Below are 25605 nucleotides of genomic sequence, written 5' to 3' on the forward strand. Positions count from 1 at the left end.
TTACGTGGGCATCCCCTTGGCCTGGTTCAGCCACTTGGATCCTGCAAACCGGATCACCCTCAGGGAAACGCGCCACATGGCTGTAGTACCGTAAGTGATGCTCCCTCACAATGCAGGTCATGTACCTCATTCGGGACCCCATGAACAACACAAAGTCAAACCAGCGGTACCCAAGGATTCTCTGAAGCAACACACATGCAGTAGTCCAGTCTTCGTCTTGGGTCACTGGATAGCATCCATGTCTAGCAAGCAGGAAGCACCAGGGTTCTGAAGACTTGGACCTTTGTCCTTTTACTAAGATATTGGGAACGCCACACACTCCTTTCCAGCGACGTCATGACTCCAAATGCTCTCCCAATCCGTCTACTGACTTCATTTCATTTCATGAATTGACAACATCTACAGACAACATCTGTAAGCTATTTTTCTTAGGAAAACCCCTAGAAAGATCACCTGAGCAGGTTACTCCAAAGTCGTGATGGTTTAAACCCCTGGTGGCTGGTGTGTGACAGGGACGTGGACTTTTTAGAGGACTTGACTTACCTGCATCCATCCTCAAATGTGTGCATGTGAGGCCGAGAATGTGGACACCCAAGGGAGACGTGACCTAGCACGGGCAGCCTGCACGATATCCACAATTCCTAGAGTGTTAGGGACGCAGTGTGAAGCTTTGTTCTGGATTTCCCCTCGTGAAGAAGTGCCTTCTGCTTTTGAGCCTGAATGTGCTTGTCATTTATGTCCACCGGTGCCCTCAGGCGTGTCCGTCAGTCATCTTTTCTTCATTGCCACAGCTTTAGTCACATCTGTCCACAGCGTGCCTGCAGGGCATGTGAGCCCAGCCATTGCTCCTGGATCTCGGCCTGGCTGCAGGCTTTGAAAGGTCAGTTAGCTTGTGAGGAGCAGGTTCAGATCTTCTGAAAGTCTTTTAAGCTCATAACGTCGTATTTCTGTCTTGCATATATACAGATCCCTCCATAATATTAGGGACCAAGACACATTATTCTTTGATTTCCCCCTCGGCTCTGCGGTTTCAAATTATCAATCAGTGTGTAGATCCTTTAAATTAAGTAGGAGTCTGGATCATGGAGTGCTTCATAAGTGAGGACTAGAATCTTCAAGTTGATTCGGTGCTTAACTGGAAGCCAATGAAGTTTATATAGAATCCATCGTGTGGTGGATGTGGCAACTATCACGCCATGTTTGGGACCAAGACACATTTTTCCTCGATTTCCACCTCTGCTCCACAGTTTAAAATTCAAATCAAACAATTCAGATGTAATCAAAGAGCACATTGCTGTCTTTCATTGAAGTGGGGATTTTAATCACAGAACACTTCTTCTAGATGGTCCCCACTGGTCTAGATAGATAGATAGATAGATAGATACTTTATTAATCCCAAGGGGAAATTCTATCACTGCATATTGTAAGTGCCATGGAGGAAGGACAAACATGCTGCCCGGGATGGACTCCTCCCGGACCAGGAGGCCACAATGGATGGACTGAATGAACGAGTAGGCCAGGGGCAGCTCATTCCCACCCCAAACAACAGGTGGCAGTGCTCCTCAGGGCTAAACCCAATTAGGACATGGCATGGGAGTTGGGGTCTGGGGTTGCTGCTAGAGGGCGCTGTCAGGGGAGGACTGCCTCTTGTTTCCACACATCCCAGAAATGCTCTGGATGACATGGGCACAAGACTGGTTGAATTTAAAAGAGAGCCCGCCGCCTCAAGAGTCAGGAGGGCAGTGGGCAACGGTCTCTCGGAGATTTGTGATTTGTGTTTTGATGAAGAAGGTGTTTTTGTTGAAGGAATTCCTTTATTTGAAGCTGGAGTTGTACTGGGTATTACTGTGTCTGTGGATGTGGGCTTAGTGGCAACCTGTCATTATAATAAATATAAAAAATATATTGTTTGATTAAATATTTTACAGGTGTGCCAAATAGTGCCCATGCCAGCAAACCACTTCCCTGTTGGCAGCACCATGACCACAATACATCTCTGCTCAGACGGGACCTACGTCTACTGGATCTGGTCTCCTGCAGGCCTGAATGAAAAAACTCCCAAAGGACATTCTGTGTTCATGGACGTCTTTGAATTATTGGTATTTATCTCGTCTGCTGCTGTTCATATATTTTTGAAAGCTTTACACTCTTTTATGTTGGGGCAGTGATTTGAATGTTTTGTGTGTTAACTTTTTGTAATAACTAGGGGGCTTTGCTCGCCAACACCCGGGCGGGCGCTACACACCAGCCAATCACGGAATTGCCGCTCGCGTTTGGGGGAAGCGCATATACAATTTAAACAGATTGTTATTTTCATGGGAATTGTTACGTATCCATAATAGAACAAACTATTTTACATTACAGCGAGCAATTAACCATATTAAAAAAGAGTAAAATGTAATAATTTTAAAGAAAATTATGTTTCATGTTGCGTTAGAGGTATTTGCTGCGTTATACGTTTTCGTTCTGTTTGGCTTTGAAATTACCACACAAATACTTTTTAAACTTACGCTTTTACTGTACAATTTCAATAAAAACAATATTTGGAATGAACTTTTCGCCAATATCGCATTGAATTTTGATTCCGTGTTTGGAGTTACATCGTGACAACGCAACGTATAACTGCCCGTGAGTGAATATCGTTGCTTTCACTCTAATAAATAAACCGACTTTTTTCGAATGTTTGTCCCTGTGTTTTGTTAATTGTCATAGCAAAAGCTATTCTAACGGGAAACTGTCAAAGTTTTAATACAAAAGGCATATCAAGATATGTCTCATGTTAGTTGTACTGCATTACCTTTCTTGTCGACTGTTAAAATTTTGCATGTCAGAAATGTTCGACCAATTTTGAACACAACTAATCTTGTCCTACTGCATAGCCTATCACTCAGACATCAATTACACAATTACATTACAATACGTCCTTCTTTCAACAGTAATTTGGCCGGTGGAAGACTAGACGGTGTTAACAGTTGTAGATATTCTATGTGATATTGCAAGTTGATGCTTTCATCTTCCGCACCATCAGCACCAACTGTTTCAGCAGAGTCTATTGATACGCATTTAATCAATTTGACGTGTTACCGATTGATAATTTTCACGTTAATTTGTTTGACTTCATCGTTTCTCAGTGCTAGGATTGCCCGTGTACTCATTTCTTCTGTTGATAACCCTTCGTGATGAAATTCTTCAATATAATTTGAACATGATACGTCTTCTTTAATTGGAAACTTAAAGTAAGGAAAATATAAACATTTATAAGAGCTGAGGGAGCAGGAACTGAGTCTGAGAAAAGTGAGAGGTGAGAGGGCTGCGGGCGTGGGCTGTTAACCGGAAATGGTTGAGAGGAGGGCGGGACTTGAAAAAATCTCTTAGCAAATATTCTCATCTCAGGATTTGCTTTTATAATTAAGCACCTAAAACATCTCTTAGTCTGCTTACAGTACAAGGATGCTTTGGGGTCACACATTCCCAGTATCTGAATGTGTTCAGTTAGAATTGAATAACATTTCTCTTGTGTTGTTGTTGTTATTAATATTATTATTACTATTATTATAGATTTTATGCATTTTGGAATAATGGACATTTTAGTTTCACTGAAAATTCCAGGGAATCACAAAAGAATGGCAAAAGCAAAGACGAGGCACAATAACTCTCCACTCCAAGTGCATTCAAAGAACTACAAGGAACTATGGGAGGCCCTCCTTTACACAGGGTGAAGGGCCAATCCTGGCAGTGATTGGTAGGTGGCCCCGCCCCTAGGGGAGCCACCCACAAAACACAAGGGTTATCACCTAGGCCACGCCCCTTTCCAACATACACACTCACACATAAAATGTACAAAAGTAACATTAGTACAAATAAACGATACAAAATTCAACAAAACAGACGAGAAACACAACCGTGACAACCAGCCAGGGGGAGAATGTTGGCTGAAACATGACATTTAACCTCCATGTTTCACTTGGATTTTTATGGATTGTTTATTTATGGAAGCTCTTACATTGCACTTGTGTGCATTGCTTTTCGTTTGGATTTTAATAAAAGTACTGAAGACTTTTGTACCATCCCCTTGGTGACTGTGTGTCCCCATTGGGCGACCGTCACAAGTGTAAATCCCATCCTCGCCGCCAAGTGTACTGCTTTGGATTCAAGTTTAAAGATCTACAATGTGGTGAACCGCTGGTGGTCCATAACGTCCGGACCAGAAGCGGCCTCTGTAATATGTGAACCGAGATGCTTCATGGTGTGAGTCCATTATCAATGCGCACCCGGGATCATGTGATTAAAAATCCGATTTAGCCAAGGGGGTTCTTGTTCATGCAGCTTTGACGATTTCATAGCATTGGATCAGAATTGTAAAAAATGGCGGCTACTATTTGTGCAAGTTGTGTTTTGTTGTTGTGTGCTTGTTTGGTACTTGAACATCCTCCCAAATTTCAGGAGAGCCGAGTTCAGGTTAAGAGAAGACCCTAAATGTGTCCAGTATGGTGGGCTGCTGGCTGGTCTCCGTGTTTTCTGTGCTGGAGAGAAGAAGTTCAAATTGAGTGATGAAAAAACGTCACGAGAAATCTCAGAGATGATAATATTCATTTATATTTGTAATAACTGGTAATTAAAGTTAGTTTTAACCCTTGCTTATTGCTCTCCCAGTCCCTACAGGCTCATTTGAGCCTGATCCTTGCCAATATATCAGATGGCTGCTGTAGATCGGGTGCTTTTGTAGTCGTCTTGTTCAGCCCGTCTCTGGTTTACCCCTCTGAGTGTGCATTTTTTCTTTCCTTACAGGCACAGAACGGGGTCACCGCAGCCAACCCGCTCCACGAGCGAATAATCCTGACGAGAAAGGAAGGAGAGTCATCCAAGTGTCTTAACGAGCTGCTCCTGAGTCGCATGTCCCGCTTCCGAGCCTCCCATTCGGCTACTCTGGCTGCGCTCACCGGCTCCACCATCACCAACACTCTGAAAGAAGATCAGTCTGGTACGGGCCGGCCCTTTTCACACTTCTGAATGCTTTGTTTTCAGGTGCATTCAATTCCACGCTTAGGTTTTAGGGTAAATGTGTTTATAGTCCAGGAAGCTTTACTGTGCTGTTTTATTTGTGGACTTGAGTTTACTCCGTGAAGAGCGGCATACAAAAGTAAACTGACTTGACTTGAGCCGATCACTTGCTGGCTTTGTTATGCAGCTGGGCAACAGAAAGCGGGTCCGTGTGCCCGTAGTTTGGGGGATGCCAGGTTCACGTCTCCTTAGAATTGGGAACAGTAATGCGGTCCCAACAAAAAGATGCACAGTAACATGAAAAAAAAGCATACACACGTCGAGTAAAACACAGATAGTAAATCCTCGCTTCTGGCGGATTAACTTAACCTCTTGTAAAGAGGCAGAAACAAAAAGATTTTTGGGGCACCTTGCGGCCAAATCCCTATATTTAAACGCGCAAAAAGCAAATCTTCCCAAGATGGCGTCACCTCGATTTAAGAGGCATTCTGAGAGGAAGAGGCAGGTCCAGGAAGTGATGTCATAGGTGGAATGGTGTCAGTCTTTCTTTCTGCAGAGGGAGGAGGAGAAGAAGAGAGATCGTTATGGTACAGCACCACCTCATGTCTCGGTGGAGAACTTCAATCACTTGTGCCCGTATCTGGTCCCCATACGCATGGGTGTGACATTCTATTATAAAAGTGTAGCACGTTTTGTGACACCCACAGTCTAATCGCGTGTGGACGCTTGAGGGCACTCTTGCCCCGTAAAACCCAACAGACAGATGCTCTGCACACAAGTTTAAAAGCACCAAGCAGAATTTTACTTCTTTTCTTAAATAAAGTGCACAAAACACCACAATCGCCACAATTCTCAATAATCAATAATCACAATACTCCAGTTCTCCTCCCAGCAGCTCCGTCACACTCCCTCCCAACTCCGGCTCTCGTGCTGGGTCTCCCATAGTCCTTTATATAGTCCTTGACCTGGAAGTGCTCTTGTCCTTCTGTCCATGTGATTCATTAGCACTTCCGGGTCAGACGGAGGCTTGTAATTTTTTTTCAGCCCTGATGTCCTTCTGTTCTTCCGTTCCCGTGATTAGGGAGTTACCTCCAAGCTATATGGGAAATAAAAATGCGTCTGCGTCTCCCTGCAGCATCACACGCCGGCACCCACGACACCCAGCAGGGCTGTGAAGTCCGAACTCCATCTCCCATGGTGCCCTGCGGGAATCCGGGGCACCTCTAAGCTGCAGGGAAGTCTCCATCTAGCATCCTGGATGTGTCGGGCGGGTGGAGCTGCCGGCCGTCCATCACAGCGCTTATTCACAGCTAAGTTCCTCACTGGGAGTTGTATTGGTGGCCATGCACAGTGAGTAGCGACACGTGAGATTGGGAAATAACGGGTCTGTGACGCCCTTAGATGTCCGCGGCTGCGTGTGCCCTGCACTGACTGGATCAACATGTGTCTACCTGGCGCTGAGAGGTGTGAGTAACCTGTTGAGCCATGGGGACTGGGGCTTACAGTTGAGGCATTCCCATTAAGTGCTGGTCACTTTGTACACGTCGCCCATCACTCCTACCGATGTGAAGGTCTAGCGAGGTCCTCAGATCCTCGCGGCCTTTGGTGGAGCACCCAGAAGACCATGAGACTTGACATAAGAGGCCGTAAACATTGCAACGCGGTTTGCGTAGGTGGAACAGGGGAAGGATCTTTACTGAGCCTGGAGGGCCGTACCGTCAGCTTATCTCCCTCTCCCAGCTATAAACATCCGGTGACAAGTGCATCTCAGGAAACGTTTACTGGAGGAAAACGTTCAGTTATACAGACTGCATACCTCCAGTTCTCGTTGATAATTGTCCAGACCGTATTGTCCTGGCCTCAACCATCTGCGTGCCCAGTTAGGCCTTTTTTCTTTTCTTTGCACTTTCAGAGCACAGTACGGCAAGCGTGTTTTTCTTTGACGACATTTTGAGATGGAGTACTTTTGTTTGTTTTTTTGAAAGGGTAACGTTTTATTGCAAAATATCGATGGGTATACCTGTCCGTTTGGGGCCATGCACACGTCTTGTCTGAGCACCAGCATGTCAGTTGGACCAGATGTGCTTGTGTAGTTTGATCACATACACGACTCATGAGTCTTAATCGTGTGGTGGGATTTGTCACCTGACCTCGATTTCGAAAACATCGCACAGTGTATACCACGGAGAAGCTGCCAGGGTGTCTTCAGGTGGTAAATACGTTTTCGTGCCGCCTTCACCGAGGCGTTGATGTGCTTGGACCAGGTCAGTGGACACCAAGGTATCAAACTGTCCACCCTCTCCACTGGAGTGAGTGCCTCTGCCACAATCGGTTTGTCTTGCCGACATTCAGGTGTGGACTGTTGACCATTGTGACAGGCTCTCCGCTTCTTCCAGGTAAGCCTACCCATTGTTGTCAGAGATTGGACCTGACAACTGTGTCATCAGCAGAGAGGACAATAACGTTAGGGTCCGTTGTGTAGAGGGAGTACGGCAGAGGATTCAGAACGCAGCCCTGTGGAGCCCCTCTGTTGATCGTGAAGGATGATGAGGTGTGGCCGTCCACTAAGACCACCGAGGGTCTGCCTGTCGGGCCGTTCAAAATCCAGCTGCACAATACAGTGCTCAAACACAGGACCCCGAGCTTGGTGACGAGCTTAGAAGGGAAGGGGGAGTATTGTCTTCAATGTAGAACGAGAGAAGACATCTGCAGGGAACAGCAGATCAGCCTGGCAGATGGCGTGTTTGAGGGCAATGTAGTGAAGTAGTAAAAATGAATCGTTTTTTTTGTGTTATGCCTTTCATACTTATTTTTAATTGTTTAATTTTTTTTTGTAGCTGTCAACACCAGTTGTGGCCTACCTCTAAAAACGCTGCGGCGGACACCAATGTACACTTGTGGAACGTATTTGGTTATGCTGGTCTCTCCTCCAGGGGGTTCTGGGAGCAGTGGCACACGCTCGCTGTTTGGGGGTACAAGTGGTCTGTCCTCTCTAAAAAGTGAGTTTTATTATTATTATTATTAATTTGGTAGATACCTTTATTCAGTTTTATTTGTAAAATCAATATCCGTGGGGTTCAGAAAACCTGAACACTTTTAAAAAATGAACACGTCGTGTCTACTAAACCGGTTTCGTCAAGGAGCTCCCAGAATCTTTTCTTACTCCTACAAATGCTCAATATGAGCCCCTTGTGGCGCAGTTCTGGCCAGACCCTGTGTAGCTTCTCACTGTCAAACGCGGACGTGGCAGCCAAGACGCGGACCTTCATGTCCTTTCAGATTAAAGTAACTGTGCAGTTTGGTGCTTATCACGTGTTCATGTGATGCTTACTGACTGAGGAAAGCGTTCAGTTGTTTTGGAGTCCCCCTGCACGTACATTTTAGTCATTGGAAAGTACAGATCAGATGTGGAAAGTAGAGTGCAGGAGGCGGTTTCTTGACATCTGTTTTTCAGGTAAAATGTTAATCTCTCCTTAGAGTTAGGAAAAGGCTTTTCACGCAGCAAGTACAGCAGGAGCCCCCCTAGTGCCTGTGGTGTGGATGTTGTTGGTTGGACCATCTGGTGGATAAAATAACATCGTGTCGCGCTCTGTGGTATTCCAGTAGATGGTGCACTGCAAACGTTAACATCTGTGCTAACTCATTAATATTTGTGAGTGAGGAAGAGTCTTCAACCAAAACACACAATTGTATGGAAACAAAAATCTATAAAGCCAGTTTTAGAGCATACAGAAACTGAGTCATTAGTTGAATCAAGAGATAGTGACAAGTGTGAATGCAGCAAAAGAAACATGAATATTTCTGTGTATTTTACCTCTCTGTTGGAATGTATTTTGCAGTTAAAATGCATTGCATTTGTCATTCCAACCGATGGTACATGACAAGCATTTGTAGTACTAGAATGCAAAATGCAAAAGATTGTGCTGCGCTGTCAGTTGAAGTGATAAATGCAACGCATATGTCTCTGTTCTATGCCATTTGATTTGGGATTCGTAAAAGCAGTGTAAATGTTTGTGCTGCTCTGTCAGTTGAAGTGATAAATGCAACGCATATGTCTCTGTTCTATGCCATTTGATTTGGGATTCGTAAAAGCAGTGTTAATCCTCATGATGTGCCATCTGTTGGAATAACAAGTGCAATGCACATGTCTCTGTTATATGCCATTTGGCATATGATTTGTAACAGCAGTGAAAATTTGTGAATTTCCCCTTGGGATTAATGAAGTATCCTTCCTGTCTGTCTGTCTGTCTCTGTCTGTCTGTCTGTCTGTCTGTCTGTCTGTCTGTCTGTCTGTCTGTCTGTCTGTCTTTGTGATGTGCCATTAGTTGGACTGATACATGCCTTGCATATGTCTTTCTTTTATTCCATTTGGTTTGAGGTTTGTAAAAGCTGTGTAAATGATTGTGATGTGCCTTCTCTCTAAATAAATAAATGCAACGAATATATATCTCTGTTATATGCCATTTGGTATAGCATTTATAAAAGAAGTGCATATGTTTGTGCCATCTGTTGGAATGACAAGTCCAATGAATCCAGTATGTTTCTGTTATATGGCATTTGGTATAGGATGTGTTAAAGGAGTGTTAATGTTTGTGCTGTGCCATCTGTTGGAATGACAAATGCAATGCATTTTATTCTGCAAATGTTTGTGCTGCGCCATCTGTTAGAATGACAAATGCAATGCATTTTATTACTACAAATGTTTGCGATGCACCATCTACTGCAATGACAGGGCCATAGCGATCATATTGACACACACACAGACACTTTTTATTAAGGGTGGTTTATACTTAAGGAGCAGCTCAGTGAGTGGAAAATTTTCTTTTTGGTCTTCAATCTAAGCAGTATTGATAAAAATAAAAAACTTAGGTGTTTACGAAGAAGAAGAATAAATGGCTAAAGGTGACTCATTTTGTTTCCTCCCTTTTTAAGTTTTAGCATCATCTCTTGTGTTCAACATTTCCGATGGTCAGTTTGCAAGCCGTGCCGACCTCATTGATGCGCCTGGAAGTTCGCTAGGGCGTGGAGCTCTAGTCACAGGACTCGGTAAGCTAATCGGTAAAATGGCAAACGAATGACGATTATTTTAACATTATTTTGGTTACATTGTTGCATTATACTCCATACTTATACGTACTTTGTAAAAGAAAATCACGATTCAGGTTTCGAAGCAAATTGGATTCATTGCCCGTAATGATTTCCTTATAGGGTTCTAGTATTCAGTGGGGGGGAAAAAAGTTCCATCACCTGGGCAGCTGTACTGGTTTCAAATGGCTTAGGTCAAGTTATTTTTGCACGCATTTTTAGTATTTCTACTCGTGTGTTTCTCTCCTCACCTGTAGCCCACACTTCTCATCATTTTTTGCTCTGTTCCCCCCCGTCTGATGCCCTAAAGGTACTACAAGATCCGTGTTATTTGAATACAGCGTGTTATTTTCCCAGGTGCCTGTTACGATGCAATGAACAATCTGATCTGGACCTGTTCAAATGACTACATGGACCAGTGGTGTAATCCAGGGAACCAGGCCTTTCACCATGTGTGTAAGAGACTCGGAGTGAGCCACGTCATCACGGAGCCTAAAGGTAAAGCCTTAAAAGACGTCACTTTGACATCTACAAAGTAGGGGGACCCTCGAGCTGTGGAGGTTGACCGTTTATTTTCTACAGCCATTTTGAAATCGCTCAGAAGTGAAGAACTTAGATGTCAGAATTTGGGCGTAGAAGTAGAATTTGTATTTGGCCATCGGTTGTACTTGTCATCTTTCATTTCTTTAAACATCTACCTTTTCTGCAGCTCTGTCAGGTTGGTGGGGGATTGGGAGTGAACACAAATTCTTCGTTGCATTGAGATCTGGCCTCTCTAGGACATTCACGTTGTTGTTTTGAGCCATTCCTGCGTAGCGTTGGCTTGCTTCATGCTTGGACTCCTGCTCTTCTCCCCAGTTTTTCCCTTCCCCGTATTTTGCTTCATTCATTTTTACCCTCACAAGCCTTCCTGGGCCTGCTGCAGAGAAGCATCCCCACAGCCTTGATGCTACCACCACCGTGCTTCACTGAGAAGTTGGTGCGTTTTGCTTTTGTTCAGTGTATCATGGCACTTAGTATGATGGCGACAAAGCTCAATTGTGCTCACATCCGACCATAGAACCTTCTTCCAGCTGCCTGGAGGCGTATTAAGGCACAAATAAAGATCCACAACATAATTTTTTACTCCATTTTGGATGTCTACAATCTCTGGACCGCTGCCTACACACCTCCAGTTTTTTTGTGTGTCACATTGACTGCATGAGTCATGCAAATGACAAAAACAGCAAAAACTGTGTGTATTGATGGGATTTGAAATTTTTGCATGACTCTCTTCATGGAATCATAGTGAGTGTGAACAATTCACTTGAATTGGAGTCCTTTTAAAAAGGGTGCTGTAATGCGACATGCGATGTCATCAGCATCTTACATTTTGCCAGTTGGTGTTTAAAACACATAAGCAAGAAGCGCCTGAATCAGGAATCCTACACACCTGCCACTGTGTGGCCAGATACACCACTTCAGTTCAGCACTTGCTCTCCCCATTTCTCTTCTTTACCCCTATAACCTTTGGCAATTAGAAAGAGTGTCAAAACAGGCAGGAGAAAGAGCTGCACTTTTAACTGTGTGTTATAATTAATACTTTTTATTATAACTAGTGCCATATAAGCAAATAGAATGTGGCTTTGTAAGCCAAGACCAAACAACCTGATAATGCTCGGTGTGTCATTTCAGGTGGCGCTGTAACTTACATTTGCTTTTTGATTCTTGCTGGCGATCTCATCATCATGCAAATGACAAAAACACCAAAAACTGTGTGTATTGATGGGATTTGAAATTTTTGCATGACTCTCTTCACGGAATCATAGTGACTGTGAACGATTCACTTGAATTGGAGCCCGAAAAGGGTGCTGTAATGCAATACACGATGTCGTCAGCGTCTTTCATTTTGCCAATTGATGTTTAAAACACATGAGCAAGAAGCGCCTGAATCATAAATCCTACACACCTGCCACTGTGTGGTCAGATAAACCACTTCAGTTGTGCACTTGCTCTCCCCATTTCTCTTCTTTACCCCTGTAACCTTTGGCAATTAGAAAGAGTGTCAAAACAGGCAGGACAAAGAGCTGCACTTTTAACTGTGTATTATAATTAATACATTTTATTATAACTAGTGCCATATAACCAAATAGAATGTGGCTTTGTAAGCCAAGACCAAACAACCTGATAATGTTCGGTGTGTCATTTCAGGTGGCGTTGTAACTTAAATTTGCTTTTTGATTCTTGCTGGTGTGCTCATCAGCTGCACAGACCCAGTCAGCCCGCTTTGTTCAGGTCATCATCTGGCCAGCTTTTGTCAGGATGCAACATGGCAGAGAGAGAGAGCAGGCCATTGCATGCCTCTGTCTTTTTTGTTCCTGTGTTACCAATGGAATAGCTCAGGCCCACACCCTGGCCCCCCACCATCATAAGTCCAAATTGGTTTCTTGTCAGCATTCTTCAAACAACCAACCAAGAAAGGAAATGCAAGTCATTAAGCAATAAAATGAGCCCTCTCTGTCACAGGTGGGCAGCAATTCAATCATAAATCAGTTGCCTTTTGGGGGGGTGGTTACAGAGGAAAAAAAAAACAAAAAAAGGGGTTTGTCTGTTTTCCTTGCTGTTAAAACATTATAACAAGTAAAATCAAAGTATACAAAATATTTCTCAAATTATATGCAACAGATCACTCCACCACACCGGTGTTAGTGAAAGTTATTCATGTTAATTATTTTGTTAGATTATTGTTTTGTTTATTTAGTGCCTGTCCCTTAATAATTAAACTAGCCAGGTAATAGAATAAATGAAACAATTTTTGATGCTGTATCCCTGGCTCTGCGTGTCCCTTCGGCGCCGTTCCCCAGTCTCTTCATGTGTCTGAACCTCTGTCGAGTGCCCTTCAATAGACCCTGTCTCAGACTCGCCATTCTGTTCGACTCCTGCTCGCTTTTACACTTTATGTCTTTGAAGGCGACTCTCAGGGTTCCTCCCATTCCTTTTACTCCTCCTTGTGTCTCTCACACTCGCACTTCCTCTTTCGATAACGTCATCAAAGCCAAACCAACCAATCAGATTGTGGTGACGAACTGGACACGCACGCAAGCACACACACAGACCTTAGTGTTATATTGTATAATATACTAGCTGATTACCCATTGGCTTTGCTCACTGAGTGTAAGGGAAAAAAATAAAATGTAGTCTATAAGTTATTAAACAGTAAAACATTAACATTTAAGAAGTAAAGATACATTGAGCACTACTGGAGTGGTTTGGGGTAAACTACATTTTAAAGGCGGTATAACACAACAGGTAAGTAGTACTAACAGCAGCTAAAATGTATTTGGATCATCTTTCGGTAGTAGATCCGTTTTGAAAGATGCTACACGACCGCTGTGGTATAGAAATTACATTTTCTATGTGATCGTCCAAATTTCTGCCTGACAACCTTGCACTACGTGCCTGTGATTTACTTCTTAAAATAATTCATCACAAAAGGAACCTTGAATGTTGCAGGGTTTTAGTGACCTGAACTCACCTTAAGGGACAGTAAGTAGTAGTGTAATTTACAAACAGAGTCCTGCTTCGATGGTGCCGATTACACTCATTCGCAAAGATTTCCACTCTCCCAGGAGCCGACGGGGCACTTGAAGTGTCACAAACAGCGCGAGAAGAGAGGACGCTGCCCGAAACTGTGAAGCTCTCGACCTGGCGGAGCAGCCCGACATTCCACGCCTCCCAGCGTCCACTTTGTTCTCACGCTAATTGTTTACAGCTCGGCGCAGTTCAAAAGTAGAAAGACGCAAAGCTGTTTTCCTCATCTCTTCTACTATCAACTAAAAAAAAAGTTACAATGTGGCAGTTTTCGCGACAGTCAAGTGGACGAATAAATAAAACTTCTCTGTCAGAACACGCCTGGTGGCGGACGGCTCAGCGCTGTAGTCCAGAGAGGAGGGCTGGGAGAGGACGACGCGGGGTGTACTTCTATGGGATAGATCGGCGTGTTTGTGTTTACTTCTTATCAGTAAAATAACTCTCACACAAATAATAACAATTCGTAAAGACGATATAAAAGTGGCGTCCACAAACGAAGTGATTAGTTCCCGTATTATAATATGTTCTGTGGTCATACGTAATTTCCATATCGCCTGGTCATACGTAATTTCCATTTCATACGTAATTTCCATATCACGTGGTCATACGTAATTTCCATTTTATACGTAATTTCCATATCGCGTGGTCATACGTAATATCCATTTCATATGTAATTTCCATATCGCGTGGTCATACGTAATATCCATTTCAAACGTGAAAAGAATTTTATATATATAGATTTAGTTTTCCTGGTTACAACTCGTGCTTGTATTCTGGTCTGTCCGTGACATTTTCTCATTCCGTTTTCTCTTTCTCAACTGCTGCAAACAACACACGAAACCACAACGAAACCTTAGTATTTTTTATCATATAGTGGATAAAGTGATCTACTTATGTTTTAAATTCATTCATTTTCCACTGCTTACCCGAGTCATGCAGGGGCAGCAGTCTTAGCAGTGAGGCCCATATGTCCTTTTCCCCAGTCACGCTTGCCAACTCATACTGTTGGATCCCAAGTTATTCCCAGTCCATCTTGTAGATATAATCCTTCCCCGTGGTCTCCTCCCAGCTGATCGTGCCCGTAAAACCTCCACAGAGAAACATCTGGGAGGCATTTGTATCAGAACCACCTCAACTGGCTCATCTCGATGCGGAGGGTCTGCAGTTCTACTCCGAGCTCACATTTCTTCTGACTTTATCTCTAAAGGGAGAGCTCTGCCACACTGGCGAGAAAGCTCATTTCGGCCGCTTGTTACCCTGAATCTAGTTCTTTCGGTCGTTACCCGAGGCTCCTGACCATAGGTGAGGACGTAGACCGAGACCTTCGCCTTCTGACTCTGCTTCGTCTTCACCACTGCGGCGACCTGCGTTCATCACTCCAATCCATCTGTCAAGCTTGCTGTCCTTTATCCCCTCACTCGTGAACAGGACCCCAATGTACTTGCACTCCTCCAATTGAGGTAGTGACCCACCTCCCATTCGGAGAGGACAGGGCACCTTTTTTTAAGTTGCGGGGGGGTCATAAAAGATAGCAGTATGTGCCATGTCCTGGTGCAGGTGGGGTTAACAGGAAGGGGTAAATCTGTTGTGAAAAATCTATATTTAAAATCCTCCACATAAAAGATACAAAAAATGGTCTGTGATGTTGAAGTCTTCAGAGATATAGGGGTCAACTTGTCCAAAAAATACAAATTCAGTTTTGGAAGTTTGTCTTTTCACATGTAGATAAACTTGAAAACATATTCTCTAAATTGTCCTTGTTTTGTGTCCCTTTTTTACATTTATTCAGGTCTCTTTGATGTGCCACTGCCCTGCTCAGATGTGTTGGTAACTTTATATTTTGTATCTCTAACCTGTTGTCTACAGAGGACATGGTGCCGACCAGCGAGGTGATTAACCAGCTCTTGCACCACGTTGGCGCCATGTGTATCCATCAGCTGAATATTCTCGCTGCCAGCAGCAATCTACCCATCAGCACCTTTCTGGGGAAGCAGCATCCAATCGAGAGCCAGCACTTCAGCAGCATCTGTGACATCATGGAGAAGGCCATGGTCAACGGGGACACGTGTATCATCCGCTGCATTCTCGTCGTCTTCCAGGTGTGTGTGTGAGCAGATTCCTCCGATTTGTGTGATTTGGGCTGTCAGTCCACGATGGCTTCAAAATGAAGGGGCGTTCAGAGATCCGTATGTGTCATTCAAGATGGAGAGGCTTCTTTTGATCTTCGGTTAGATTCGTTCGAGTTTAATTCATGAAGCTCCTAACACTGCTGTTCTTTGATTTCTCGCAATTGTCTTCATTCTCATTGGCGCTTTGTCAGTGACTTCTTTCTGTGACACTGAGTTGAGTCGCTTTGTGTTTTTATGGATGGGATTCCCATTGCCTGGCACTGTGGTTGCTGTCCATTTTTTAAATTTAATTTGCCATACTTTAATTCTAAATTTATAATAAATTGTCTTCCATTCCAACAGATGGCACATCACAAATATTGACATTGCTTTTATGAAGTCCACACCAAATGGCATATGGCCGAGAAATGAGCATTGAAAGGTGCACTGCAAATGTTAACGCTGAGGCCCACGTTGATTTACTTTGATTTTAAACCCTTTTAAATGGGTAGCACAGCTAGTTGAATAAATAAATGAACACACACACACTATGGTACCGGAAGTGATATCTTCGTGGGGGTCGGCGCCAGAAGTGATGTCATCGGATCCAGGTAGAATTTTTCTGGCATTGGCTTGCAGGGCACCCCGGTGATAAACAACCAAAAACTTGTATGGCTGTAGGTCCAAGAACCACCTCGTAACTCGTGGGTTAGATTCATTGTGTAAGGCCATCCACTGTAAAGGTGCATGGTCCATTACCAGGGTGAACTAGCGACCCAAGAGGTAGTACCTCAGCTGCGTAATCGCCCCTTTAATCGCTAAGGCCTCCTGCTCTATGGCGGCATACCTTGTTTCCCGGTCCAGCAGTTTCTGACTCAGGAACATGAAGGGGTGTTCAAAGCCATCAACGCTTTGACTCACCACGGCTCCAAGACCTGTGTCTGAAGTGTCCGTCTGGAGGATGAAAGGAAAAGAAAAGTCAGGAACTTTCAAAAGTGGAGCTGATGTAAGGGCCTGTTTTAAGTCACCAAATGCAGCTTCTTTTGTAGCATCCCATGCCACATGATTTGGTCTCCCCTTCCTTATGAGATTGGTCATGGGTGCTGTTCTCTCTGAGAAATGGGGTACAAACCGGTGATAGTAGCACGCTAATCCAAGAAAGGCTTGGACCTCGCTCTTGGCTATTGGACCTGGCCAATTCAATATGTGGTAACACAAAAGGAAAGAAAATGTCATAACTTGAGTGTCCCAGTCCCTGTAAGGCGCTATGCAGGCATATTGCTAGTGTTGTAAAGGAGCCCCCCGTGACGTTTCTTGACACACTTCTACTGAATGATTTGCTGTCTAGAAATGTTGTCGTGCAGGATTGGTCATAATTAGTTTTAGTTTCCTCCTTCTTTACTACCTCTAGGGCAGGTGTCTCCAACTCCAGTCCTGGAGGGCCGCAGTGGCTCCTGATTTTAAAAGGACTCTTGCTGCATTCATTAACACGGGCAAAGTTCAGGTTTTCTTAACCTGTCGGTGTCCTGCTAGGCACTTTATTATTTTAAAGATTTCAGGGTTTTTTTTTCCTGCTTATTAGGAAGTTTTTCAAAGCACAAAGGACCAACTTCATATGCAAAGAACCTTCCCAGAAAGAGATGGTGCTTCGTCAAGCGCAGGTTCAACAAGGAACCACACAACACAGCAAAGAACCATAAAATACAATTAAAAATAAAAGGTGCCAGGATGGTCCTTGAGAGAAAAGCCATAGGGCAGGAGTCTCCAACTCCAGTCCTGGAGGGCCACAGTGGCTGCAGGTTTTCATTCTAACTCTTTTCTTGATTATTGACCAGATTTTGCTGCTAATTAACTCTTTGCCTTAATTTTAATTGATGTGCAACTTTAGACTCAGGCCCCTTAGTTATTTCTTTTTTCCTTAATTGGCAACCAAACAATATTAAGGCACAAAATGTACCAACACATAAACACCAACCTGCGTCCATCACACAATAACTGAAAATAAAGAAAGGTGAAGGCCTCGGTGATGTTGGTCTGCTCAGGGCCACAAAACATTTTGACAGCGCTCTTAAAAAAGAAAACGTCTGCCACGGCAGAATGAGCGAGCGCAATGGAATTAAATAACGGGTTTAAATTAGCAACGGGAATTGGCTTCAAAATTAAGAAACTGAATGAAGTGAAGTTGGTTGGAGTTTGAGGCCCCAAATTAGTTGGCTCACTTCACATCAAATTTATGCTTAGGTGCCGTTTAAGGAAAAAAAGAATCGATTCAGTGGTCAGGGTCTCAGGAAAAGTCAATTAAAATAATGGGAAACCGTGAATTAGCAGCAAAAACTGGCCACTGATTAAGAAAAAGATTTAGAATGAAAACCTGCAGGACCAGAGTAGCTCTCCAGGAGTGGAGTTTGAGACCCCTGTTCTAGGGGGTCCAGAGTATGTCCTGTAACTGAGGCTCTAGCTTGTTGATCCTTGATGTGATGTTACCGATCCAGCCCGTTACAGCATTAAAAATCACACCAGCCATCGCAGTGTGATGTGAAGGGTGCCACTACCCACGTTGAACTGATGCCATCTTACGAGGCGGGGGTGGAGATCATCTTTAGTCTTCCTCATGTTTGTTTGTTTGTTTTTTTTTTATTCCCAGGTGGTTTTCAAGTTCTTTTTTAACCCTCAAACTGAGAGAAATCGAGAGATCGTCCGCCGCGCCGGCCTGTTGCTCTGGCAGCTGTTGATGGCACCACTTGACCAGATTGGCGATGAGATTCAGAAGGAAGTTTGCCTAGCGATCAGGTACTTAAAATACGTTACAAGCAGTATATATTAATGTAAAAAACAAAAAGAATTATTTAAACGACATAGAAGGAAAAGTTTTCTTTTATTGAGGTCATGTATTTGGATGGTTTTAATTAAACAGTACTCGGAGGAGAGTGTTTTGTGGTGGTGACCCAGTTTTTCCTCTTTTATACTCTTCATTAAGTAGACTTGACCAGACTGTCTTCCGTCTCGTACTCCTACCACTCAGTCAGGCACAGTGGTGCAGCGCTTCTTCCCCTCTTCCATTTTAGTTATATCTGTGACACCCGGCAGTTCCACAGAGTACAAGAGTTTGACGTTTAATTATGTATTGTCGTTAATATGCCCAAATTGTAAAAGGAAGTAGAATACAGTGAGTGCAGGTCACAGACCCGTACATTTGCGTCTTTCTGGTCTGCCCTCATGTGGTCATCACCAGGTCTGCTGTCTTCAGGATGGAAAATAGCAGAGAGAGCACACCTCCAAATCAAGCCATCCTGCTTTATTGTTGCTTGGCAGCTCCTGATGCATGCACACACACACACACACACACACACACACACACACACACACACACGCGCACACACACACCCCTACTGGAGCAATGAAACAGCTCGAGCTCAGCCCACCTTACCAACACCAGGGCTCGAGTCCAGCTTTATTGTCGTCTCAAGCACAGGATTAGGTCCTAAAACTGTCCCTCTTTGGTCAGTTCTTGTCAATGAAACCCCTGGGGGTAGAAAACTGGAAAACTGGCACGACGAGCTTCCTCCAAATACAAAGCTAATTGTATAATTTAAGACATGCCCAATATTTATCAACCTATGTTCTATATATAACTCCATCGTGTCCGCCCTTGAATTTCAAACTAGATGGCTAAATGTTGTTGTTTTTCTTTTTCTAGTGCCGGCTTAAATTCCTTGTATCCTGGTGAGGCGGAACTTAACAACTTACTGAAACTGGTGCTGACCGAAGGTAAATGCACCCCTCTTACTAGCACACTCATCGTGATGTTCGTCGATCAGATTGAATGTCCTCTGTGTTCCTGCACCCAGCCTAACTGGCGTATTCACGTGTGTAAATGTTGCCTGGTGGTTTGGTTATTTCTGCCAGCGCTTTTGAGTTGGAGACTTGGGCAGTCACTCCGAGGCTGTGCTGCATGAAGAGGGCCAAACAAAATGGCATTGAATAGCCGAGTGCTGTCAGTAGAACAGAAAGTGTCGACGTATTCGACTGTGTTAACACTGTGGCCGGGTGCAGGAATGACAGGCCTTGTGATAAAAGTTGGGGCGCCAACCGTGATCGTCCCGTATCATTCAACAGAAAAGTTCAAACCGAAGGCGAACGCTTTGTGGCGTCTTGCCCCTTGGGCTTCCAAACAAACAAAGTGCTCGGTTTTAGCCGTAGGCTCAGGGTCTGTTCGGAGTAGCTGGGAACTGGGAGAGGCGAGGCTGGGTACCCTCACTGGGCTGTGCTGCAGGATCAGAAGGAGAAAGAGAAGACAATGTTAGTGATGGCGCCCCTTCTTGTCCCTGCAGGTTATTACATACCTGGATTGAGCCCTTGTGGATGTGCATTTGTGTGACAACACACTGGACTGAGGGGCTTCTTTTAGTGTAGTGAGTTTATACCCTTAAAGCACTGATTGCTAACTCCAAGAGTGGCACATTGGCGCAGTGGTTAGTGCTGTTCCCTTCTGGGTCCACTGCGCAATGCCCGATTACTGCTTGTGTGGAGTTGGCATACTCTTTCCACTTCGGAGTGGGCTGTTCTCCCAGACATGTGTTAGAGTAAATTTTCCCAATGGTGGGTATATTTGCAAGTGTTCACTGGGGTGGGCTGGCACCTCAGCCAAGGGTGGTTAGTAGGAGAGGCTCAGGCCACAACGACGCTAAATTGGATCAGGCAGGTTTTACTGTACATTGTTAGTGGTTCACACAGTTTGAAATTACGTTTTGATTGAGAAAACAGCAGGTAACAGCAGCCTTAGACTTTCTGTGTAGTAAGTCAGTGTCCTAAAAACCGTGAATGAGCGCTTTTTGGAAACTCCGCTGCCTGACGGTGAAGCACATTTGTGTCAGCTGGCAATCATTCCACGGCCAAATTGTCCTAAAACTTGTACTTTTGTATCCTTTAAATGTGCCGTTTTATCGAAGGTGTTTGCTGTACCAACACGTGCATTGTGTTCCTAATCCTTACCTGTAGGTGAGAGAAACAGCGGCCTGTCCAGGCTCCGAGATGTCATTCTGACTAACCTTGCTGACCAGCTACAGAACAACAGGTTTGGGAGTGAAGACGATGACACTACAGGTGGGCACAGGCCAGGGCACAGGTGCACTTCTGTATTTCCAAGCGTTATTTCTGCAGCCATATAACACAGGTAGTCCGCAGCACACCTAGTACATCACATATATTCTAGGGCCCCCACTCACAACACCACACAGAAGCAAAGTCTGTTTCTAAATAGCATGGTGGGCTGCATTTATTCCACATGACAATTGTGAATTTCCCATTGGGATTATAAAGTATCTATCTATCTATCTATCTATCTATCTATCTATCTATCTATCTATCTATCTATCTATCTATCTATCTATCTATCTATCTATCTATCTATCTATCTATCTATCTATCTATCTATCTATCTATCTATCTATCTATCTATCTATCTATCTATCTATCTATCTATCTATCATAAAGTGTATTTCACATCTCTCTGTGTATCTCTACCTTTTATCTATGTAGCTCATTCCTATACTAAGTTAGTAGTCCACATTCATAAAATTAGTTAATTCTAACATTTGCTTAGATGCCTTAATCCCATTTAATTTCTGATTGATTAGTCTGCACAGTTGTTCCATGTTAGAATATTTTAAATTTGTAGTGTACATTTGAAGCTGATTCAGATGTTTCTAGCTGCGCTCATGTTTACGTTGGATGGCCAGGTTTGGGAATTATTATGGGACAGATTTGTTGGCAGAGTTTGCCACTAATGAGAGCCGCCCTGTGCTTCTTTCCAGGCTGAATGATGAGCTGGCTGCACTACATTTTGAAGACGGTGGTGCGTGAATCCTGCATCCTGATCACCAAGTGCCAAACTGTCGCTAAGGATGACTTTCAGAAACTCCTGTCTACAGTGCCAGTAAGTGCCTCAGCCGGTGGGCAGAGTGAAGGGCTGCACAAAGTGCTCACTTGCTATTTCACACATGGGGTCATCCATTATATTTTGCACATTTTTTTTTTTTCAGTGTTCTACTGCGGTTTTACATTTGTTAACAGTTCACACTTGATTAGTGTGCACATTCTCAGATTTTATTAAACGACATTTAGAGAGCAAACCAAAAGCACGTGATTAGATCTGGAGATAAGAAAACTGCTGTGGCCTCATTTCTTTCTGTCTGTCTATCGTATAGTGCCTTCCATATCTATATACCTGTCTGTCTATCTGTTATATAGCGACTTTCTATCTACTTCTACGCCTGTCTGTCTGTTATATAGTATCTATCTATCTATCTATCTATCTATCTATCTATCTATCTATCTATCTATCTATCTATCTATCTATCAATCTATCTATCTATCTATCTATCTATCTATCTATCTATCTATCTATCTATCTATCTATCTATCTATCATATAGTGTCTTTCACTTCTATCTGTCTGTCTATCTTATATAGTGACCTTCTGTCTGTCTGTCTCTCTATCTAATAGTGGCTTGTCTGTCTATTATATAGTGCCTTTCCTATGGCTCTGTCTGTGTATAGATAATGATAGATATTTAGCCAGTTAGCTATACAGATAGATAAACTGTAAATGATTGTTATCTGTGTATATCGTGTTGAAGTTTCTTTACCGCACTGCTGACTTTCATTTTGAAAGTCTTACAGGGGTCTCTTTTTGCACTTGAATGTCCGCACCCCTGTCCCCCGTCTGCTCCTCAGTCTCGCCTCTCATGCTTTTCTCTCTTGTCCTCCCCTGCCCGCCTGATGTTGTATTCCAGGTCGCCTCGCCCAGTCTGCAGTACCTGTATGGCAGTACAGAACCATTTGCTGAGCAACACAGTTTTAATAAAACCTGACGAGCACGATGATAGTGACAGCTCCCTCCAAGGGGAGGACATTGAAGGTACAGGTAAACATCAGCTTTAATTCCAATTTCCTTCCCTTCTCGTTTTTGTATTAACTGGCCTGTCTGAAATGAACTAAGTGGCATAGACAAGTTTTCTGGTGATCTCTGATATTTTCGTAGTTGGGTAAGACCTAAAATGGTCCTTTCAAAGTTTGTTTCTTTCGTCTCTTCTACACTGTCACCGTGTTATTTTATGTTCATCTTCTTGTTGGTTCAAACAATTATATAAGCAAATGAAACGAAGAGCGGGATGGTCATCCTAGAGTAACTTACTGTATGGGGAGAAACGAATCATTTGACATTACTAATAATGTTTTCTCTCATCATTGTTGACAAGTGTATGATGAATTGATAACTAACTGAAATTCTTGTCTTACTGATGGTCAACCCTGGAGCCAAGTAGACCTTTCAATCCGTAACAGGAAAGTCCGAAGTAAAAAACAATGGCACAGGTCAAGTGCTGCCCTCTCCCCTGAGTTATGTTGTTGGGCCCTATAGAAGAATGCAGACACAGTGTAAATGGATCACGGCCCCCCTGTCCTGTCCCGCACATCTGAGGTAATGTCAAGTAAACTACAGATATGAAAATAGGCATGTTAAAATGTGATTTAAAAAACGTAAGAGAGAAGCAGGCACCACCATTATTGCAATTATCCCGTCTGTCTGGCACAGTGTCCCACCCGCTTGCCCACTCCACCAAGACCACCGTCCACTTTATCCCCCCTCCTTTCTTACTCCTTCTCTCTCCGCACCCCTGGGCTGCTCTGGTTCAGTGGTTGACTCGGGCAACTCTGAGGACCAGTTCCTGGGACAGGGTCACAGGCTTTAGAGTCTTTCAACTCAGAGCCCCCCGGAGCCCCTAAACAAAAAAGAAAAAACTGGATCTACATGACACATTCCAAGCTGCGTGGTCCTACCCTTTCTATTGGTGGGTCATGTACTGCCTCCCCAGCAACTTGGTGTTAATGTCCCGGCCTCCTGCCCGTCCTGTTTGGCTTGTCTCTTATTGTGAGGCGGGATTGCTTACCCTCTGAGATCTTGAGGGGATTGTTGTATATTTCCAGCCCAGAAGACCCCAATGCTCTAACGCATTGTTTCTCAAACTTTACGGTCCCTTGACCCAATTTCTCCTTTTTAACGTTACTGATGACCGAATAACGTCTCTCTTGGTCAATCAATGGCGAATGCTACGGTGGTCTTCCTCCTGGGTGAAACGAGCGTGGGTGTGAAAACATTAGGAGGGGTGGGTTCCCTTTTATGAAAACGGGCATAGATAGACACAGGGAAAAATATCACACATCGCTACCCACACGCGCACCCAACAAGGTCAACCCACGGTGGAGAACCCCTTCTGTAATGTCTGTTCTCTGAGATTTCCTATTACAGAGCCGCTCACTGTTTCTCTGTGTCTCTGTACCCCATGTGGTTTTGTTTCCTGAGGTATCCCACTTGAAAGACCCTACTGTACAGCAGCAGACCCCAACCCGTCACCACCACAGTGATGATCACATGTGATTGAAGCCCACCTCAGGTCTGACAGTCACACTCCATTCAACGATTGCGACCATAAACAAGACCCCACACCCACCGCTTTTGCAGTCATACAAGATTCACCAGGGGGGGAACCATCCTTCTTGCTCATTTCACCAAATGGGGACCCCCTATCCCCGTTCTGATGATCGACACCGATTCACTATGGGGACCCACAAGCCGGGTCGCACTCGATTTACCCCCCCCACCCTGGCTGAGTTGCGAATACACCCATAAGGGGGAAAAAGACACCAAATGGGTTCAGAAACACCACGTTAAGGGGTACATGGCTTGAGATTCTGTGCTATCATCTGTAGAAGATGTCTGAATCTTTATCCACGATATCTGGCTTGGTTGCTGGAAGTTTAAATTCAAAGCTTACATGACCACCAGGGGGCATTGCAACCCCCCAAACACAAATGCACAGACACAAGTCCCAGGCTCAAATCATTGATTTATTATACAAAACCCCTTTCTAGATGATTCCAAGACCCAATTCTTCCTTTTTTCTGTTTCCTCTTTCATTCCTTCCTCCAGGCGAGTGTCGTCCAGCTCCTCTCCCGACCCCGACTCGCTAAGATATGGCAAGGCGGTTTCTTTAATGCAGCACCCCGGGAGTACTTCTGGTGTCACGAGACTGTCCATCGGAAGCACTTCTGGGTGACGAGGGAGTCCCAAAAAGTAGGGACCACTAGTCCTTTCAGCGCCAGCCTGGCGGCACCCATGGACCCCAACAAGGCTGTTCCTTGGGATCTACAGTTCCCAGCATGCCCTATGGGTATCCATAGAGGTACTGCAACCTAGGGGTGCTGCCACCTCCTGTTCTGGGAGAAAACGTAACCCAGATTAGTTGTCCTTCCATTGTACTGGCGGGATATGGATCCTTGTACTGTTGTGGCCGGGATGCCAGTCCCTGTGTGTCATCTCTTAATGTAGTTCAAAAAGATGTCAATGTAATATTAATGTTGTGGTGTCTGAACGAATACAAAATGTAATCACTCAAAATAGTCCAGTATGAGTGAGTCGGACTTTGTGCTTGATTGTTCCCAGTGTTGGTGACAAGCGCTGGCCCGACACGGTGAGGAAAAAAATTATTAAACTAGAATGCCCCGTTTTAAGCATTAAAACACAGGCAGGAGAAAGCGCCAATCATTATTCTTTATCTAAATCTTCCATTCATCCATTATCCAACCTGCTATAACCTAACTACAGGGTCACAGGGGTCTGCTGGAACCAGTCCCAGGGCGCAAGGCAGGAAACAAACCCCGGGCAGGGTGCCAGCCCACCACAGGGCACACACACACAGAAGCACACACTAGGGACAATTTAGGATGGCCAATCCACCTAACCCTGCATATCTTTGGACTGTGGGAGGAAACCCACGCAGACA

At 44.1% G+C, this 25605-nt stretch overlaps 1 protein-coding gene across 1 annotated transcript in view; it reads left to right on the forward strand.

Moving 5' to 3' along the window:
• LOC114669142 (probable E3 ubiquitin-protein ligase HECTD4) overlaps positions 1-25605 on the forward strand; it is a 206396-nt gene that overhangs the window by 51414 nt on the left and 129377 nt on the right. Inside the window, 13 exon segments of the mRNA XM_051921368.1 lie at positions 1929-2099; positions 4789-4981; positions 7839-8000; positions 9934-10047; positions 10444-10584; positions 15523-15755; positions 18409-18554; positions 19462-19532; positions 20763-20889; positions 21591-21699; positions 22558-22584; positions 22586-22672; positions 22674-22688. Coding sequence (XP_051777328.1) covers positions 1929-2099; positions 4789-4981; positions 7839-8000; positions 9934-10047; positions 10444-10584; positions 15523-15755; positions 18409-18554; positions 19462-19532; positions 20763-20889; positions 21591-21699; positions 22558-22584; positions 22586-22672; positions 22674-22688 — 1596 coding nt within the window.

Source organism: Erpetoichthys calabaricus, chromosome 18 (assembly GCF_900747795.2).
Source record: "Erpetoichthys calabaricus chromosome 18, fErpCal1.3, whole genome shotgun sequence".
NCBI classification, from domain to species: domain Eukaryota; kingdom Metazoa; phylum Chordata; class Cladistia; order Polypteriformes; family Polypteridae; genus Erpetoichthys; species Erpetoichthys calabaricus.